Source organism: Aquarana catesbeiana, linkage group LG03 (genome assembly GCF_042186555.1).
Source record: "Aquarana catesbeiana isolate 2022-GZ linkage group LG03, ASM4218655v1, whole genome shotgun sequence".
Classification (NCBI taxonomy): domain Eukaryota; kingdom Metazoa; phylum Chordata; class Amphibia; order Anura; family Ranidae; genus Aquarana; species Aquarana catesbeiana.
The window spans coordinates 610,373,212-610,393,964 of NC_133326.1; the positions used below are offsets into that span (position 1 = coordinate 610,373,212).

Below are 20,753 nucleotides of genomic sequence, written 5' to 3' on the forward strand. Positions count from 1 at the left end.
GTACCAACCTCCTTGCTGCCTCGCCAGCATTCCGCTGATTTACCCCTTTGGAATCTACTGATTTTGTCCGGGGTTGCATACCAACCAGTTAAACATTTGTAATTCATTTCAGCTGTGTTGACATCTGCTACCGAACTATGGGTTAATCCCCAAATTTTCCCTATCGTGTTTTTATCTTTCTGTGACCCCAATTCCCTCTCCCATTTTTTAATAAATGGAGGGACCTCCACCTCGTCCATCGTCAGCAACAATTTATATATCTTAGATATAGTACTTTTTGTGTCGTCTACTAAACACAGCCTTTCCAATACTGTCAGGTCGTCTCCTGATCTTATTGGCTGAGGTAAATTTCTGACAAAGTGTCCCAACTGGAGGTATCTCCATTCATCCATCGCCCATGTTTCCTTATTTTGTTTTAATTCTAAAAATGGTAATATCTTTCCCTTTTTAATAATATCCCTTAATTGTGCCCTATCGTTTTTGATCCAAATTCCCCCGATACTCTTTTTTTCCCGGTGCAAAATAATCATTTTCTTGTAGTGCTGACGGGATGACACGGTGCTTGGACTGACATTGGTGACGTCAGCAGAGAGTGGACTTCAGTCTGTCTCTGCTGATTTTGCACTCCTGTGATCCATAGGAGAGGTTTAGCCAAACGAGCTTTGGCTGGACTTCTCCTTTAAATAACTGTTACATATATATATATATATATATGTGTGTGTGTGTGTGTGTGTGTGTGTGTGTGTGTGTGTGTGTGTGTGTGTGTATATATATATATATATATATATATATATATATATGTGTGTGTGTGTTTTTTTTTTTTTTTTTATGGATCTTCTGTTAAAATTACATTTAAGTCTTGCAAGCTAGAAAACAATATCTAGATACAATGATAGTATGTAAGTTGACATTGGCAAAGGGTACAGTTACAGGCCTGAGACACTGCTACTCAGAGTCGCATTGTGCCCATGATAGAACACATAATGGCAAAGAAAAAAGAAACAGGATGGTCTGACCAGATACATACATGGGATGGGTAATGCCATCAGCATGACCACACCTGGGCTCCAGATCACCCATGTATGTGATACCTCAGCGTCCAACTGTTGAGGTAACCACACTGCCAAACCCTTTTCATCTTAAAAAATTCTAGGGAATACATGTTTGTGAGTAATAAACATGTACAGAATAGCCCCAAACCTCCTCTGCTCGGGTCTCCAGTTGGTGCTCTGGGCTCATCTTCTCAGTGTGCCACCAAAGGAAGCTGCTTCTAATGGGGGTGCACCTGCGGCTTGCTATCAAGTCAGGCTTTGTGTGTCTATTGAGACACAGCGCAGCTTGGCCCACCCCCCATTTTCTAGTCACAGGATTTGATTGACAGCATCAGGAGCCAATGGCTCCCGCTGCTAACTCTGAGCAGAGAAAGAGGAGAGAGCCGCTGCAGATGGGCACAGCGCTGGATTGAGATTGGGTTAGGTAAGTATACGGGGGGTAAGCTTGTGATACAAACACTGGAAAATGTTTTGCCATAATGCAGGGAATGCATTAAGGTAAACAAAAGTCCACCCTTTAGAACCACTTCAATGTTCTCATGGCACAGTAGACTGCTTGAAAACTTTAATCTACAGGTTGTGGTAATATAGTGTTCAGCCACAGAAAAAAATCCAAATAATAACAGATTACTCCTTTTTACTAGAGAGAAGTGAATTGTGGTATCTGTGTATAGGGTAAAAATTTGCAGTGGGTCCTGTGAGCGTACATTGTCACAAACAAGGACAGATCATCCACTGGTATGGTTTCTGGGTTTACATTTCCACAATCTGTAAAATCTTTACTTGATATTGTTCTCTTTCAGTGTTCTTTTTGCCAAGTTCATGCAGAGTGTTCCAGCAGACCAACTTGTCCATCAGACCCTGACCTGCATGTGCAAAGTGGTGGAGAGTGACCTCTTTCTGCAACAAGGTGAGAACTACATTTGCCATGCTGAAATCAGGAACATTATTTAAAATTATTTTCTTTAGAATAAACTAACCCTTTTAGTGCACAGAAAGGCTTTTTAATAGATTTTGGAGGTGTTAAAGGGGTTGTAAAAAAAACCTGTAAGACAAAGGTATAATGACCTAGTATGCATCGCATACTAGCTCATTGTGAAACACCTACCTTAGAACGAAGCCCCCGCAGCGGCGCTGGCACTCCGCTGAGATGGCTGACATCTTCCCCAGTGTTTTTTCCGGGTTCCAGGGCTCCGGCGCTTTGAGTCACGGCATGCAGCTCTGAAGAAACGGGCAGCTGTTCCTTCAGAGCGCCATGCAATGATGGCGTCATTGGCGGGGTATACAGTAAATATCTCCTAAACGGTGCAAGTTTAGGAGATATTTACAGTACCTACAGGTAAGTCTTATTATAGACTTATCTATAGGTACAAACAAACCACGGGAGTTTACTTCCTCTTTAAGCCCTGTTCACACCTAAGCGTATTGGAATCAAGGGCAGAATTGTGCGATTCTGCCTACATTTTCAGAATCATGGCAAAATGCTTGCAGTGCCTTTATTTCTTATTGGCACCCAAACGCTGTACAACTTTGTAGTGCGAAAATCATGGCAAACCGCCCTTTGCTGAGTGCCAAAATTTGGTAGATGAGCCTCTTTGCCATTATAAACAATCAAGTGAATGGGCTGCCCTATGTGCAACATGTGGGAATAAAAATTGTCAGCGGGAACACGCGTTTCTGCTACGCAAAGTGTGAATGCGGCCTTAGACCTTTTATCAGGTTTTTTTTTTTTACTGCCTGTGTTAAGGAGGCTGCTATGTACTGGATCACTTGATTACAATTTCAGGTTTTCTTATTAGAATATCAAAAGGCTAAGGATGGCAGGAGACAACTGGGGGACCGACACCTGTTGCACGATGATAATAGCCACTTTGGTGAGACTCCTCATTGGTCTTCATGACCATTACCACCTAGATAGAGCAAGAGGAGAGAACATACTTAATTGGGGACACCTGTTCCTAAGATGGGAATTCTGTTCACTTTGGAGAGATTTTTTTTCTTATTTTCTGTTGCATCTCCAAGACTAGAATTGAAGGGAAACTTCCCCAGTGGTCTACAGATAGCAAAAAAATAACTTAATCTGAATTTCTTTCTCGAACATCACGGGACACAGAGCCACAGTAATTACTGATGGGTTATATAGGTATCACTGGTGATTGGACACTGGCACACCCTATCAGGAAGTTCAACCCCCTATATAATCCTTCCCCCTTGCAGGGATACCTCAGTTTTTACGCCAGTGTCTTAGGTGATGGACGTGGCCACTGCACCTCGAGTGTTAACATAGATCTTGGCTCCTCCTCTGGCCAGATTAAGGGCTCAGGGTATAGCTGTCATAGCATACCTAGACGACCTGCTCTTGATAGACCGGTCGGTAGCCTCTTTGAATGGAAACTTGAGGACCACGGTCAGGTATCTAGAACACCTGGGTTGGATCCTCAACTTAGAAAAGTCTTTCCTAAAACCAGTAAGAAGACTGGAGTATTTAGGTCTGATTATAGATACAAGCCAGGAGAAAATATTTCTACCCCAGGCAAAGATCACTGCTTTGAAAGAGCTGATTCTGACAGTAAGGACCAAGAAGGGTCCCTCAGTCCGCCTTTGTATGAGGCTACTAGGGAAGATGGTGTCTTCATTCGAAGCAGTTCCCTATGCTCAGTTTCACTCAAGAATGCTGCAACACAGTATTCTGTCGACCTGGAACAAGAAGGTTCAGGCATTAGACTTTCTGATGCACCTGTCGCATGCGGTGCGTCAGAGCCTCAATTGGTGGCTCATACCCAAAAACCTGCAGAAGGGGAAATCCTTTCTACCGGTTACCTGGACGGTGGTAACAACAGATGCCAGTCTGTCAGGTTGGGGAGCAGTTCTGGAACAGGCTGCGGTCCAAGGGGTATGGTCCAAGACAGAGAGGACCTTACCCATCAACATTCTGGAGATCCGGGCGCTACATCTAGCTCTAAAGGCCTGGACTATCAGGCTACAGGGTTGTCCGGTCAGGATCCAGTCCGACAATGCCACAGCAGTGGCTTATGTCAATCATCAGGGAGGCACTCGGAGCCGAGCTGCTCAAAGAGAGGTGAACCAGATCTTAGTCTGGGCAGAGATGCATGTGCCATGCATATCGGCAGTTTTCATCCCGGGAATAGAGAATTGGCAGGCGGACTATCTAAGTCGCCAGCAGTTACTTCCAGGGGAATGGTCTCTGCATCCCGACGTCTTTTGGGCCATATGCCAAAGATGGGGGGTTCCAGATGTAGATCTCTTTGCATCCCGATTCAACAAAAAGATAGACAGATTTGTGGCAAGGACAAAAGATCCTCTTGCATGCGGGACGGATGCGTTGGTGATTCCGTGGCATCGGTTCTCACTGATTTACGCATTCCCGCCTATTCTGCTACTACCATGACTCCTTCGCAGGATCAGGCAGGAAAGGAAGTCGGTACTTCTGGTGGCCCCCGCTTGGCCCAGAAGAACTTGGTATGCAGAAATAGTAAGGATGACGGTAGGTTCCCCGTGGACCCTACCGGTACGCCCAGACCTGTTATCTCAAGGTCCAGTGTTCCATCCTGCCTTACAAACGCTAAATTTGACGGTTTGGCTATTGAGACCCTCGTTCTGAAGAGTCGTGGGCTCTCAGGTCCTGTCATATCTACCTTGATTAATGCAAGGAAGCCAGACTCCAGGATGATTTATCATAGAGTCTGGAAGGCTTATATAACCTGGTGTGAATCCAGAGGTTGGCATCCCAGGAAATATGTCATAGGTAGAATCCTTGATTTTCTACAGATGGGATTAGAGATGAAGCTGGCCTTGAGTACCATCAAGGGCCAGGTCTCTGCTTTATCAGTATTATTTCAGCGGCCACTTGCTTCGCATTCTTTGGTCTGAAACTTTATGCAGGGGGTGATGCGTCTTAATCCTCCGGTTAAAGCGCCCCTAAACCCCTGGGACTTGAACTTGGTCCTGGCTGTGTTACAGAAACAGCCTTTTGAACCAATAAGTCAGATTCCTTTGGTCTTGTTGACAAGGAAATTAATTTTTCTGGTGGCCATCTCTTCTGCTAGAAGAGTATCAGAATTAGCAGCTCTTTCCTGTAAGGAGCCTTATTTGATTATACACAAGGATAGAGTGGTACTACGCCCTCATCCTAGTTTTTTACCGAAGGTGGTTTCTGATTTTCATTTAAACCAAGACATTGTTCTACCTTCCTTTTTTCCAGATCTCTGTTCTCCGGAAGAGAGATCTCTACATTCGTTGGATGTAGTAAGAGCAGTTAAGGCCTATCTAGGGGCAACTGCTCAGATCCGCAAGACGGATGTTTTGTTTGTGCTGCCAGAGGGTCCCAATAGAGGACAGGCAGCGTCAAAAGCTACCATTTCTAAATGGATTCGACAGTTGATCATTCAAGCTTACGGTTTGAAACAGAAGATTCCTCCGTTTCAGATCAGGGCACATTCCACAAGGGCTATTGGTGCTTCTTGGGCAGTGCATCACCAGGCCTCTATGGCTCAAATCTGCAAGGCCGCAACCTGGTCTTCAGTTCATACATTCACCAGATTCTATTAGGTGGATGTGAGAAGGCATGAGGATATCGCCTTTGAGCGTAGTGTGCTGCAGGCAGCGGTACAGGGTCCTCAGGTCTGATTGCACCCTACTTGGTCTTGGTTCCCCCCCCTCAGGTAGCATTGCTCTGGGACATCCCATCAGTAATTACTGTGGCTCTGTGTCCCATGATGTTCGAGAAAGAAAATAGGATTTTTTAAAACAGCTTACCTGTAAAATCCTTTTCTTTCGAAGGACATCACGGGACACAGAGGTCCCGCCCCTCTTCTAATACACTATATTGCTTGGCTACAAAACTGAGGTATCCCTGCAAGGGGGAGGGATTATATAGTGGGTTGAACTTCCTGATAGGGTTTGCCAGTGTCCAATCACCAGTGATACCTATATAACCCATCAGTAATTACTGTGGCTCTGTGTCCCGTGATGTCCTTCGAAAGAAAAGGATTTTACAGGTAAGCTGTTTTAAAAAAATCCTATTTTTAACCCTCCCCCACACTATTTTGAACAACAGCAAATAAGTTTGGCTAAAAAAATCTAGTTGACCACAGCAAAAATGATTTTTCTTTCAGAGTGCAGAGATGTAATTTTGCCTCTCCTCATTGACCAGTTAAGTGGACAATTAGATGACAATTCAAACAAACCAGATTATGAAGCCAGTGGACAGCTGTTGAGCAATATATTGGAAGCTCTTCAGAATAAGGATTCGGTGAGTAAAAAAGAGGCTTTGTATTATTTAATTTAGGTGTTTTTGGTTGAACAGTTTATATATAAAGGTGTAGATTCTCTGAAGTATGAAGGCCAGTAAACACTTGGAGGTGCGGTGCAGCATGTGCGGCAGCAGTAACTCACACAGACAGGTGTAATGTAAAACCTGTATTGAAGTGAAGCAATGACAGTCACAGCAACCTGGTGGGACACCTGCCCAACCCGGTATACTCATGAAATCCAACAATATGAAGATGACGGAAATAACTGGGTTGACAGCATCTGTTAAGAGGGCACTCGGTCTGGCCGTCCAGTGCCCTAAATGAGAAAATGACCAGGTGTCGCGACCATACCTCACTTTCCTTCCTCGTCGGGAACCCTTCCCTATCGCTAGTGCTGTCTATAACAGGTGGGGTATCTGTCCCTACTCTACCAACTCAAAAAAGTTTGCCAAGCCTGGGAGCCAGGGCTTTAAGTAGGCTCTGCCTAACCCAAGATCAGCATCCAGTGACCCAGGAAACCATAACACTGTTCCTGTTGACTTCCTTTTTAACTGCGGTGCCCTGCAGTGGAAAAAGTAGACTGCACCTGCCTACACACTTCCCTTTCAGGTATTTTATTGAAGCTGAACACCAGGATAAGTAAATCCTGTCTAAATACCAAAATACATAAATATTCGTATTTGAATCCTGGTGTGCTTTGTGTATTTCCTCCAGATGAGTGGCGTTGACCAGCAGTAAATTTTGCCTCTGTACAGGAGCTTCCTGTAATAAAGCCTGGTCACTGCTGCTCTCTCCTTGTGTAGGATGACTGGTCTTGTTACCACACCCTCCTGTAGGTTTCTGCACGCAGCCTGTAGTGGGTGGAGCTATGGTGTCTGCACAGGCTATGAACAGTACAGTGATGATGCCACAGCTACTTTTGTATTATCTGGGTTTGCAAAGGCATTTGATGCACAGAAAGTGCATTTATATATTTTGTGACTATTAAGGAATATCTTTTAATTAAAGTTTAAGTTTTTTTGTGTCCAGAGTTTAGCTTTAAACTCTAGGTTTTTAGGCTTCAGTTTTTGAAGAACGAGCTTATATTACCATGACATCATCGGTGGCAGATTATGTTTTGTTATCTATGTTATCTGGTCACTTTGGATGGTTAGTACTTAAAAGGCAAGTATATGAATGAATATTCTATTGTAGCATTTTATTATTGTTGATGTTTTTATGTGCTTCCATCTATTTGTATTGTATTAAATATGGCGATATGTAAATTAATCACTAAAGAAAAATCTCAGCGGCATATTGCAATTACTCTGTATTTGTTAGTGTAGTTTAGATTGCAAATCCTCCCATGTTTTAAACTGGTTAGTAGAAAGAAGTATTCATTATTTTCAGCACATTCTAGTTGAAGAAATGAAAGCGGGCCTTTGACCTCGTTCACACTTGGACGTACGTAGCAGTATACCTGTGGAGGGCCATATCACATTGGGAGCAGCTGCTGTGTTCGTGCAGCCACTGTATCCCAATTGACAGCAATGGGACTGCCTGTATTGGGGTGAACATAACGCCTGTGAATCCCCGTGCAGGTAAATATGGCCCCCCACCGGCATACAGTTATGTATGCTTCATGTGAATAAAGCCTTTGCATTAGCTTCTGTTGGTTACTTTATGCTACCCATGGCATCTTGCCTTAATTTGAAGAGACTTGTTACTGGGTGAAGGGGCAATACTGCTGCAGGTGTAAGATGCAGTCAGATGTGCCTACTTTTACTTGCTGTAGCCTCCCAAACCCTCATGTCATGGCCAAATGTCATGAGCGTTGGCCAACAACGCTCTGTCTCTTCTTCATGTGATACGAACCCAGATAGCAAGCAATTGTGCTGCAAGTTTGAAAATGACTTGCTAAGCTATTGCTAGACTTACCAGGCTTAACAAGTTTGTTGCACAATTGCAGTCTGCATTGCATGACTCCAGGTCAACTTTATTTGCAAACATTCTGCAAGTGCTACAAGTTCTGGTTCAGTTATGTTGTGCCATAGTCATCCCACCACAGGGGTCACTGTGGCTGAATTTTAATGCTGTAGACTTGCAGAGCTGTTGTTATAGACTCACCACTGCAACTTTGCTCTTGCTAGAGACTTGCCACACAAATTTGCTACAAATTGGAAAAGTGTCAACTAGAACTTGTGCTTCAAGTGCTCTGCAAGTGTACAACTTGCCAATGAAAATGTGCAGCAAGTTAACAGACTTACAATTCAACCCTGCCACAAATTTGTGACAAGTTATCCTTGCTATCTGGGAATGAAGGTATAGGTATCATATAACTTTTTCTCTAATGATCCTAAATCCTGAGTCGCCTTATTGTTGTTGGTCTGGTTATTCCCACTGGCATGCTACCCCAATATATCTTCATATAGACGGCTCCTGTGTCCCCCACGGTTGTCACTGCTGCCTTCCATTAGCCTATGGACGTCCCCCACTGGACTCTCCCTAGGCTACACAACCCCCTCTGTTCAGGTACTTCTGACCTGCCCAGATGGGATTCACGCATCCCTCCTGTCCTTTCCACCCCCTCTCTTCCTCCTTCTCCTGTCTCTACCAACTACAATGCTTCTCCCCGCTTTTCTCCCTCTAAGCTTCCTTTCCTGGCTTCCTCCCTCTCTCCTCTCCATCTCTTATCTTCACCGGAAGGAGAAGACTAGATCTACTCAATGCATTCCTAAGAGGCCCCTTCCTCATTCCACACCATGGCTCGGCTGACCATCTTCACACTTAATGTACAGGGGCTGAATTCCCCCAAAAAACAAGTTAAGGCTTTCCGATCGTTTGCTTCAGCCAAAGCTCATGTAGTTTGCCTCCAGGAAACTCACTTCACAAACCAATTCTCCCCCAAATCTGTTGGCGCCTCTTACCCACAATTATTCACAGCCTCGGCTACCACTAAACAAAGGGTAGTCCTAGTGGCTTTCTACCGCACAACCCCCTTCACACCAGGAGGAGATTAAGGACCCTGAAGGGAGATACATCATTCTGATAGGTCAGCTTCTTGACGTTGAGATTACAGTGGTGTCCTACTACGCCCCAAATTGTAATCCCACATCTTTTCTCTCATGTCTTCTACAAGTTGTAGACACACATAACACCGTTTTGATCTGTGGTGACTCTAACCAGGTCATCTACCCTTTTTTGGACAAATCACCATTTCAAGCCTCCACAAATCCAAACAAACTAACTTTCCAACAATTGCTGCATCATCACTCGCTACTAGACTCCTGGAGGGTCATTAACCCTGTCGGACGACAGTACACTTACTACTCGCACCCCCATAAAACACCGTCACGCATGACCACATCTTCATCGCAGTCGGGTCATCCCCCACGCTCCTCACTTGGGTCATCCTACCATTTACTTGGTCAGACCACAACGCCATCCTCACTTCTCTAGAATCCCTAATGCCCAGGCAGATGTACCACACTTGGTGCCTAAATCAAACCCTCTTGGCCCACCCTTCACACCGCATGGAAATCTCCCTACCCATCAAAGACTGCATACAATGTCACAGATGACTTCCCCTTAACCATCTGGGAAGCCCAGAAACCCGTTATCCGTGGAGCTTGTATTAGATTAGCCACTCATCTCAAGAGCATGAGATGGTATTCCACAATATCTGTTGATGATATAGTGGTCTCTTGTGGACCAACCAACCAGAAATCATCAGAGGCGTTTCAGAAATTAATTCCTTTCTTCAGGGGTGTGAGATATGCAGGACAGCATTACTAGTGTGAAGCGTCAACAGGCAAGACATACAGCAGCCAACAATGATTACAACCAGGGAGTAACATCCGTCATATCGCCAGGGATCAAAAGACAGTCACCGCCCACATATGGAAGGTCTTAGAAGGGGCCACCACAAAGCATACCAGGGGCACAAATTCAAAATGGGCCTGGAAGTAGACAGTCAATGTGCGTGTATAGTGGAGGCACCTGTAGAGGCCTGCCTGGCTGGGACCTGGAATGGATCAGTCTGCCTGAACAAAGTGTCTCCTTCTATATTGGAGGGCGTAGAAGCGGCCCACTGATGTACATTGGCAAGTCCACCCGATCCCCGATGGTGTGCGTTCTGGATGCAGCCCCCTGGTAGAGCGGCACGTGGCGTAACCCTGCCCTTCTTCTGGTCTCTCATTCATAGTACCGGTGCTTTTACTCCTCCTCCCTTCCTCCTGCGCATACCTGTGGATCAGTGAAGCTGAGCATAGTGGTGGACCGGTAAAAAAAAATGTGTAGAAGCGGAGGTATGCGACAGGCTTCTGGTGCTACCTGGAAGATTTGGAATTTAGCCTGTCAATGGCCTGAGGTTCAGCCATGAGAGCAAGTTTTGAAAGGCTGCTACAAGTATGTGCACCACTAGGTACCTTCATCCACTTGACGTTTGCCCCCAGAGGCGTAACTAGAACCTTCAGGGCCCCATGCAAGAAACCATCAAGGGCCCCCTGACCGGAGGGGGGCCATGTGACAGGAGGGGAGGGTGGTTTGACAGCGGGGGGGCGCAGTGTGACAGCTGGGGGGGGGGGAGTGGGACAGCAGGGGGGCACTGTGACAGGAGGGGATCAGAGAATGCATTTGTACACTTAGCCAGGAACCAAGACTTTACCCGGCAACTGGGCATCAATGGGGCGGAGCTGAGAGGTGGACCGATGACACAGACACCAGGCTGGATAGGAGGGGTGGTGTGGTGGAGCAGCTTATAGACGAACCAAACCTCTCTATTATCCTCTTGGCTCCTGCAGCCGCCGAAAGCCCGCTTTTCCTCCTCTCCCTCCCGCAGGCATTCAGCGGCTGCAGGAGCCGGTAAGATAATGGAGGGATTTGGTTCTTCTATAAGCTGCACCGCCCCTCCTATCCAGGTGCAGACACAAATCTAACAGGAGCCGCAGGGGCCCCCTGAAGCATGTGGCAGGTTATCTGGTTTATTGGCCGGGTCGCAGTTGTGATCCCTGCAACCCCTATAGTTACACCCCTGGTTTGCCCCATTTCTCCTCCATGACAGAGTCTCTTTGACTCTTTAATAAAAGCCAAAATGTTTAGTCTTTTATTTGCATCATGGATTTTGAGTTGAATTGTTCATGAAGTCTGCACAGTTGTCTGGTTGACTTATATTTGATGTCCACACAGGGGGACACGACACACCACATCCAGCTTATCATGGAGCGTCTACTGCGAAGGATAAACCGAACGGTGATTGGAATGAGTCGACAGTCACAACACATAGTAAGAAAATTGGCATGCTTGGCTGTAGAAAGAACATTAATGTCTGTTAAAGGTGTTTGAAAGCGTCTCATAGATATTTAAGTGCCATGCAGAAAAAATGTACGTACTGTTCAGAGGAGTCAGTCAAGTTCTTTCTTTCATCATGAAAGTATCATTAGAAAAGAGGCAACAAGAAGATACTTGACTTGTTTTGTAGCCCAGCCAGTTTTATTACAAAAACTCTCATTCACAAGGCCTGGTGTCCATCGAAGCAGAATAAAGTGACAGTGTGTGAAGATTCTGGCAGGTGCAGAAATGATGATGTCTTCATATTATTCCCCTAGGGTCGTTTTGTAGCATGTATGACCACTGTCCTCAGACAGATGGAGGATTACCACTATGATCATTACATCAGCACCTTCAGGACTCGACAAGACATCATAGTGAGTCTGCAACACCATCTGCTGCTTGTATTTTATATGCCATTAGACACAGTATAGAATTCTCTTTCTTCCTTTTACAGGATTTCCTGATGGAAACCTTTATCATGTTCAAGGATCTGATTGGAAAACGGGTTTTCCCAAGGGATTGGATGCTGATGACAATGACACAAAACAAGTGGGTGGCTATTATGTCTTGATTCTTGCCCATCTTAAGGTGGTCATACCCAAAATGTTTGGCTGCACAACCTGACAGTCAAATGGGCATGATTTTTTAAAGTTTAGGTTCAATCTGTAAGCTCTAAAGATTCAGCCTCTGCAATAATGATAAAATCACATACAGTAAGAGACATCATATAATGCCCTCTACTATCCCAGACATGAGAAAACTGTGATTTATAAATCGCCCGCTCTGCATACATGGATTAAGCAGCCCATAGATAATTAAATTTTCTTTGTTTCAAGCACAGGTGAAAATCGCTTGATTTTCCCATCAAAACAATCAGTGTTTAAGGGGGAATGCCTCCCACAGTGCTGCTGTGTTCTGCCGGGAGAGGGGGCGCGGGGAGCCTTTCCAGCCAGCAGAACACAATGATTGCGGCTAGCGGCTATAGATGCTGACAGTAATTGCATGTAAAAAAAATCTGACACGCTGATTGTAGCCAGGTCGATCAATGGATTGACGTGGGTACAATCAGCCTGCCCACAGATGGATCGAAATCTCGTCCCTGCTGAACTGGTCATATTTCAATCCATGTATGGTCAGCTTTGGGCTAGCTAGAGATGAGCAGATAGACAAGGACACAAACCGCCTGTTGTCTGTAGCTGACACCCTGTAGGTTCTCGCATGACTCACGTGTAGAAGTGAAACTGTGCAAATACTGTTAACATGTTCCTTTCTTATTCTCGCTGAGAAGAGTGAAGGATCTCCTGGAGTGATAAGTGGCTATCAACATAAAAATGACTTGTTCTTCCCTCCTAAAACATTCTTCTAACCAGCCTAATCCTTATATGAGCATTACATTAAGCCGAAGACTGAATCAGACATTTAAAACTCCTGGGAAACCGCTAAATACACTGTGAAAACACATATAATAGAAATATTTCTCCAATCAAAGGAGTATTCATTGAATTTCCTGACCTTCACTACAGCAGAACCATAGCTTGATCAAGAAAATCCCTCCAGCCTTCTGACTGGTCAACAAAGGAACATCACACAGAAATGGCTCCTCACCTCTGTCTTCTCTTGTACATTGAAGCAGTCGGATCGGTCTTTATTGCTGGCCCTGAGTGCTGCTGTACAGGGTAGCACAGGAGGCTGATACCAGGACAAATTCTGGGTTGCATTTAAAAATATGTTTAAAGTGTAAAAACAAAGATTTGATGGGTTTATAAGTCCACGTTCCTTTTTATTTTCATTATTTGCACTATAATTACCTATATTAAGGGTGGATCTCTTTCTTTCAATCCTTGTTAAAGCACAATAGCACAGCAGGGGCGATCTCTGTACTAACATTGGATTGTTAGTACAGCGGCTCTGACCTAAGCTGGTTTCAGAGGGCAGTAAGCATACCACCTGTCTGAAAGCAGCCTATCGCAACATTTTTCAGCCCTGTGGGTGATTGTTATTATGGTGTTAAACCCTTACTGTCATGAGTGTGCGAAAATTAGTTGCATTGCTTGCATTCTATTCAACTTTATCAGTTTATATACTGGGCCTTATTAAGTGAAAAATACAGACTTGTATTATAAGAGGCACCATAACATTTACCATCCCTCATGTATTTCATTTCCAGAGTGTATCTCCGTGCCATGAACAGGTTCTCCTCTGTTCTCAACAAATTCTTCCTAGATCAGGCCAACTTTGAACTACAGGTGAGATTATTGGCAAGGTAATAATAATGCAAAATGATACTACTGTTGTCTGATAGCATATGGGCTTACTGGGAACCAGATAAAATAAAAGGCAAAATAAAGGACTGAAGGATAGCTAAATGTAAAGTGTTAATGTGAATATAGATCACAAATGTTCTTGTTAAAATGTGGGACTTTGTGTCTGGATTATAAAAGAAACTAGAGAAGGTGAAATTAGCACAATGGTGGCATTGCCCATAACTAATAAGAATTTTTGTTGAATTTTTTCATAACTGAAAGGTGAAGTCTGATTGCTTAATGTCTGCAACAACACGGTGTTTTATCCAGGACCAGACACTTTTTTTTTTTTTTTTTACCCTAAGTTAATCATAAGGTGATGGGACATGGATGTATCCTCTGACGGCTGAACTGTGATTTTTTTTCAAATGACTGGGAAGTGCACATTGTAGGCAGTGAGTTTGCATACACCTGTAGTATCAGCTATATCTTTGGAGAAGCAGTTTCCCCAGAAAGGATCAATACCATAGACATAAACATGGTTTGCATTTGAAATTTGGTGACAATCATATGAGTTCTACATGTACCTTCAAAGCAATCCTGAAAGTGATTTTTAAATTTCCAAAGTGCCGCTACCACATGGAAGGCTTCTACCAGAGATGCTTCAGTGTTGAGATCACCTGAGCTGAGTGTGCTCTTGAATATAAATATCAACCAGCTTCATTGGTCAAGAGCACATTGCTGCAATGAGAGACCTCAGTAGCCAAGAGTAAGGCAGGGTAGGTATGAGGGCTGGGGCCACAGTCCCAGCCTGGTCTCCCAACAATTCTAAGATAAATAGATATGCGGGGGCCACTTATCTTCTACTTTGTCCCTCACTATAGCAACAAACATTCTGCTGGACCAAGGCAAAATGTTTTGTTTGTGCACTTCCTACCTAGTCCTCTTACCCGATGGCAGCTGGAATCTGCCCTTCTTGCCAGACTGCCCTTAGATGTATGTGGACAACTTTATCCACTGTACCAAAACCAATAGAGTTCTTTACATTAGGGGCCAAGTCACACCAGTGCGATTTAGTACAGCTGTAAAAAGCAAATCAACAGAAGGACATCTGAAAAAACATAATTTCCAATGTGTCCCGTTTACACCATAATGTTGCTAAAATTCAGAATATATGTCAACGAACATCAAAATGTATGTCAACGGACTTCAGCGCGCAATAAAACGCAACTAAAATGGATGGAAATGTACATGCATTTTAGTGCAAGCCAGTGTGTAATGAGCCCATAGAACAGACCTGCTAAAGTGCCAATAAACATGTGAGTGTTGAGAAGAATGGTACAATGCGGGGAATGGTAAGCGCAAAGGCCACAGCCCAGTCCAACTCAATTCATATGTAAAAATTAAGCTGACTGAAAAAAAAAGTCCAAAACACTCTTAGGGCAAGCTGATCTGAGAGCTGTAGCTAACTCTGTGGATAGGGAAGAAGCAGAAAAGAGGAAAAGCGCCTCTAAGTGTAGTATGACAGATGAGCCTATGTTTTTAATATTTGTGTGAGTAGCCCTAATTAGGGGTCTAATACATTTTACTGCTCATACTACACTTAGAGGCGCTTTTCCTCTTTTCTGCTTCAGAAGAATGGGTATATTGTACAAAGATTGTTGCATAATAGTGTGTTTTCTTATTACCCAAATGTTTGTATTTATGTAACATACAGGCCAATGCCAGATTTATTTTAAGGATCAATAACCTATTTAGAAGAAAACCTAGATGCCTTTGCACCTAATATTTGGTCACCTGGAAGATCTGCTCCTATTGTGTAGTGCACTGAGATTATTATTTTCCCAATTTCTACCCAAATCATCCACATCACAAAAAGTGGTTCTTAAAGTGGAAGTCCGTGCTAAAACTAAAATCCCTGCATCTATAGCCACCAACATTCTAAAACTAACCTATATAGCCCTGTAAAGAAAAAAATCAGTATACATGAGGGACGTGCAGTGAGGTCAGTGGCTGGTGAGTGGCTATTATCAGAGCCACATACACACAGATTACATACGCCGCGATCGTTAGAGCATCAACAATAATTCTAGCACTAGATCTCCTCTGTAACTCTAAACATGTAACCTGTAAAAAAAAAAAAATGTAAAGCGTCGCCTATGGAGATTTTTAAGTACTGAAGTTTGGTGCCATTCCACAAGTGTGCGCAATTTTAAAGCGTGACATGTTGGGTATCTATTTACTCGGCGTAACATCATCTTTCATAGTGTACAAAAAAATCAGATTAACTTTAGTGTTTTTTTTTTTTTGTTTTTTTTATTCATGAAAAAACAGTTTCTTTCCAAAAAAGTATGATTGAAAAATTGCTGCGCAAATACAGTGTAACATAAAAAGTTTGACCACCATTTTATTCCCAATGGTGTCTGCTAAAACAGTATATATAATGTTTGGGTTTTTTTTTTTTTTTTTTAAGGCAATCCATCCCGATCTCCAGCGGCGGAAGCTCTGCTGAGTACACGTCTGACAACGGCTGTGAAATGAATGGGGAGTGACGTCACCCACATGCTTACTATGGGGCTTCCGTTGTCAGACGTGTCATTTGCACCCGCCCAGACAGTGAAGCCCCGGCTGACAGCTCAGCATGGGATCAGAGCTCCGTCGCTGGAGATCTGGTCAGGTCACCTGCAGAAAAGGTATGTATACTGATTTTTACTTTACGGTGCTAAATAGGATAGTGTTAGAATGTTGGTGGCTATAGATGCAGGGATTTTAGTTTTAGCATGGACTTCCACTTTAAAGGCTAAGGCCACTTTTTACAGAAAAATAATAAATGCACATATATTTGAAAAAATGGGCATTTGTTATTGCTTTTGGGGTTTTTGAACTGGAGCCTGCAAAGCATTGCACCATGATCAATGAGTCACTGGAGCAATGCCAGACTCCTGCAGACTCTTCCTCCAACTTTGTGTCTGCACCTCAGAGGAAGTGTAAATGGGCTACCAGTACAGTGATCCCCCATTTGCACTACATGTTACATAATATGGGTGTAACATGATGCAAAAGGCGGCGTTAGCCTTTAAACTTACATAAACTGAATGTGCCAGTTAACCAAATGTCTCTAATATAAAGCATTATTTAAATGTGTCCTCAAGGCAGGTTTTTAACTTTTTTTTTTTTTCTCTCCCAGCTCTGGAATAACTTCTTCCACCTGGCTGTGTCACTTTTAACCCATGAATCCCTGCAGTTGCACAGATTTTCCCAGGAGAAACGGCACAAGATTCTGTGCAAGTAAGAAATTGTACAAGTATTTGTTTGTCTTGTGTGCTGAATTGTCCTTGCACTCAGGTTTTCTTGTACCTCCATACATACATACATACATACATATATTTGTGTTTAATCTGTACATACATGGGCAGAAGGGTTGTCTCTATGACTTGATCCTGATCTTACACAGGCCATATCTGAGCAATCCAGCCATTTGGCAGCACTGTCAAATTTCCAGATCATTAGAGGAGCCAAGGAGAAGTTGCATAATTACCTCCTACCATTCCAAATGCAGTAATTGCTTCTGTTTAATATCAGAACACTATTTAAAAAAGAAAAAAAAATATTATAGGAGTTCTAATGTTACTTTTCTTTTCCAGTAATCAGTCTATGTATGGCTAGGTTCTCCCTTGCTAACTATTGAAGGATAAATGATCCTGTGACTTCACAGCCTAAAGTACTGTATATCTAAAGCCAACACATTGGTTTACTTTGGATAGAGGGGTGGGGAATGGTTAAATTCCCTGTCAATTTTTTTCTTATTTTTATTTAATTCAAGATTTTTCTAAGTGATTGTAGCATAAATACACATCTATATGGGGGTCCAGGTGATAGCATTATAAATACACGTGTGTCTGGAAGGTTCAACTGACTATACTGGCTGGTCAGTCAGTATCATGCCATAACCTACACCACGAAGACAAAGGGACACTCCAAGCAGCTCTAAAAAAAGCAATTGAAAAGCACAAGTCAGGTGATGGGTACAAGTACATTCCAAGTCATTGAATGTTCCTTGGAGTACAGTTAATTAAATCATTAAGAAATAAGTAATGGCACAATGGTATATCTGCTAAGAATAGGCTTTCCGCCACGCAAGAATGCTAGTAAGCAAGGCCAACAAAATACTGATGACTACTGAATGAATTTGCATCATGCTCAGAGGATATTCTGTATATTTGCAGTAGATCTGGAAAGGGTAGCGGGCATGAATACATCAAAATACTGGGAAATCCTAGAGGAAAAAAATGGTGTGTCCAGGTGTACAAAGCTTATATGCACACAAACTCAAAGCTGTAATTGCTTCTGTTACTAAATACTGACTATAAGGGGGTGTGTATGTAAGCAGTCAGTTATTTTTGTGGGTTTTTTTGTGTTTATCTTCTGTGATTCGGTGTCCCATGACAATAAGTCATGAAAACCTCCACATGGGTTATTATTTATAAAAAAAACTGTATATGGATGCAATATATGAATGGCCAGGCTTCAGTCCACCCAGCAAGGTAAACAACCCTGCAGTGCAAACATGAAATCCAGGAGGGAGCAGAACCTTTTATTGCTAAACAAAGAGGTCTAAAGTAGCTGGGAGATGTTCTATTTATTATTTTTGTTTCATTTTAGTTAATATGTACTGAATAGTTGAACTGTTCTTTTTTTTTTTCTGCAGATATGGAGATATGCGAAAGGAGATAGGTCTGAAGATTAGAGATATGTGGTATAATCTAGGTGAGACATCCATACACATCTCCGTTACTATAATCCTACTTTCCTTAAAGTAAAGTTTTGCTGCTTGCATTATTCTTCTTTTTCACAATTAACAACCTTGTAAGCTTGTATTAGCAGGGCTCTTGCTTCCGTTTTGTCTTGTTATTACACTATATGACCAAAATATGTGGACACACTTTTGAATTTTGCAGTTCAGGTCCATAAAGGTATAGTTTGGTGTGAAGGAACCTGTGTGGCCTGCACGGAGTCCTGACTTCACTCTACTAAACACCTTTGGACTGAATTGGAATGTTGATTTCTAGCTAGGTCTTCTTGTTCAACATTGGTACCTGACTTTCATTATGCTCTTTAGCTTGACTAGACAAATCTTAATTGGCACACTCCAGAATCTAGTGGAAATTCTTCTTATAAGAGTGGAGGCCAAGTTCATATTGTTGTCCATGGCGTTGAAATGGAGTGTTAAAAGTGTCATATAGTGGTGTCCCTTCTGTTCTGGGGTGTTCCCCCTAGTGGTAGCCTGTCTTTCCTTTCTCATATACTGTAGGTGTGATGGTCAGGTGCCAACAAACTTTTGCCTCTATAGTGTTTGTTTTGGTTATCAACTTTGTGAACTAGTCTTTGGAACATTGTTTGTTTTTGATTATCTGTACTACCCTCCCTTATCATTGCTATAACTTTGTACATTACCATGCTATATAAAGTAATATTAACAAAAAATATAATAGGTACTAAAAACAATAATTTTATGGGTCTTTTCACATATTTTGCTTCGCCCTGTTCTGTAGAGGATCCATGAACAGATCCCCTGCTGAATGGGCCATGCCTATTCAGTTTGTGTCTGCATTTTGACAGCAAACTGTGGCAGACCCATGATGGCTCTATTGGTGACTGGATGTAAACTGACTTGCATCCATTTTTATCAAGCTACCTCTGATCCATCACATATAGGTCCAGAAAAACCAAAAACTATGCAGACCCTTTCCTTTTTTTTTTCTTTTTTTCTGGACCTGGAAGAATGTGGAGGTAAGTAGATGTAAACTGACACAAGTCCGTTCATATCCACCTGCCCATACAGCTGCATGGAGCTTTTGATCAGGTCTGACTAAAAAAGAAAATCTGACAGGCATCCTGATAGGAAAGCCCATGTGAAAGAAGCCTAACATGAAGAACATAATTGACATTGTATAGTGTGTGGCTTTATTTGACACTGTCCAGGGCATCTAGTACATTTCATGTTAATTTATCACCAGGCCCTCACAAGATTAAGTTCATCCCTTCCATGGTGGGACCAGTCCTGGAGGTGACGCTCACTCCAGAGCCAGATCTACGAAAGGCAACAATTCCCATCTTTTTTGACATGATGCAGCATGAATATAACTTCAGCGGGAGTGGCCATTTTCACATGGTAAGTAGCATCATGCTTAAACAAAAACCTTTATTTAGTACCAAATAGGACAAAATACAAATTTCAGTGACAATCAACAAAGAATCAGAAAGTATCCTTGCCATATCATTCGCTGAGGGATAAAGGTAACTTCTGGAGGTATAAGCCCTGCCCAATAGGAGGTTGGACTTGTAAGAAAAATGTTGCTGCTCCCCTTAGGACTTTAAAGTTGCACTAGGCACTGCCAGTCTAAAGTTATTTTTCATAGGATGTAGACACTGTGGACCCTCTGTTCCACAATTTTTTATTTTTTGTCCCATGTGAATCTACATCACCTAGGTGAGCAACTATTATATTCAGTCCCTCTATAAACCACAGAAAACACAAGAGGGTTAGCAGTTCTTACTGAAGCAGACTGTTGGCATAGAGTACAATATTAGACAGTTAAGTGACCTGTGAAACAAGGTATTTGTACATGCTTTTTTGTGTCCGTGGTACTTTCCATTTGAGTTTTTAGGGCCTATTTAAAAATAAAATGGCGAGCCAGCCTTTTGTTTCGACTCCACAGTTCAATTAATTTAAAAAACTTGATCAAGAGTTAGAGGACCTCTACTGCGGAAGCTGTGCCCTAAAAAGATAAATAAAAGACATGGGACTACCCTCCAGTATTGCTTGTGGGCTCTCTGCAGCTGATCTTTCTTCTATTACTAACCACACCTTGTTC

General features: G+C 42.8%; 1 protein-coding gene across 1 annotated transcript in view; it reads left to right on the forward strand.

The window, feature by feature from the left end:
* DOCK5 (dedicator of cytokinesis 5) overlaps positions 1 to 20,753 on the forward strand; it is a 188,107-nt gene that overhangs the window by 122,416 nt on the left and 44,938 nt on the right. The window contains exons 25-33 of the mRNA XM_073622228.1: positions 1,856 to 1,962; positions 6,188 to 6,324; positions 11,492 to 11,587; positions 11,911 to 12,009; positions 12,090 to 12,184; positions 13,803 to 13,881; positions 17,066 to 17,166; positions 18,587 to 18,645; positions 19,896 to 20,050. Coding sequence (XP_073478329.1) covers positions 1,856 to 1,962; positions 6,188 to 6,324; positions 11,492 to 11,587; positions 11,911 to 12,009; positions 12,090 to 12,184; positions 13,803 to 13,881; positions 17,066 to 17,166; positions 18,587 to 18,645; positions 19,896 to 20,050 — 928 coding nt within the window. The remainder of the gene's footprint in view (positions 1 to 1,855; positions 1,963 to 6,187; positions 6,325 to 11,491; positions 11,588 to 11,910; positions 12,010 to 12,089; positions 12,185 to 13,802; positions 13,882 to 17,065; positions 17,167 to 18,586; positions 18,646 to 19,895; positions 20,051 to 20,753) is intronic.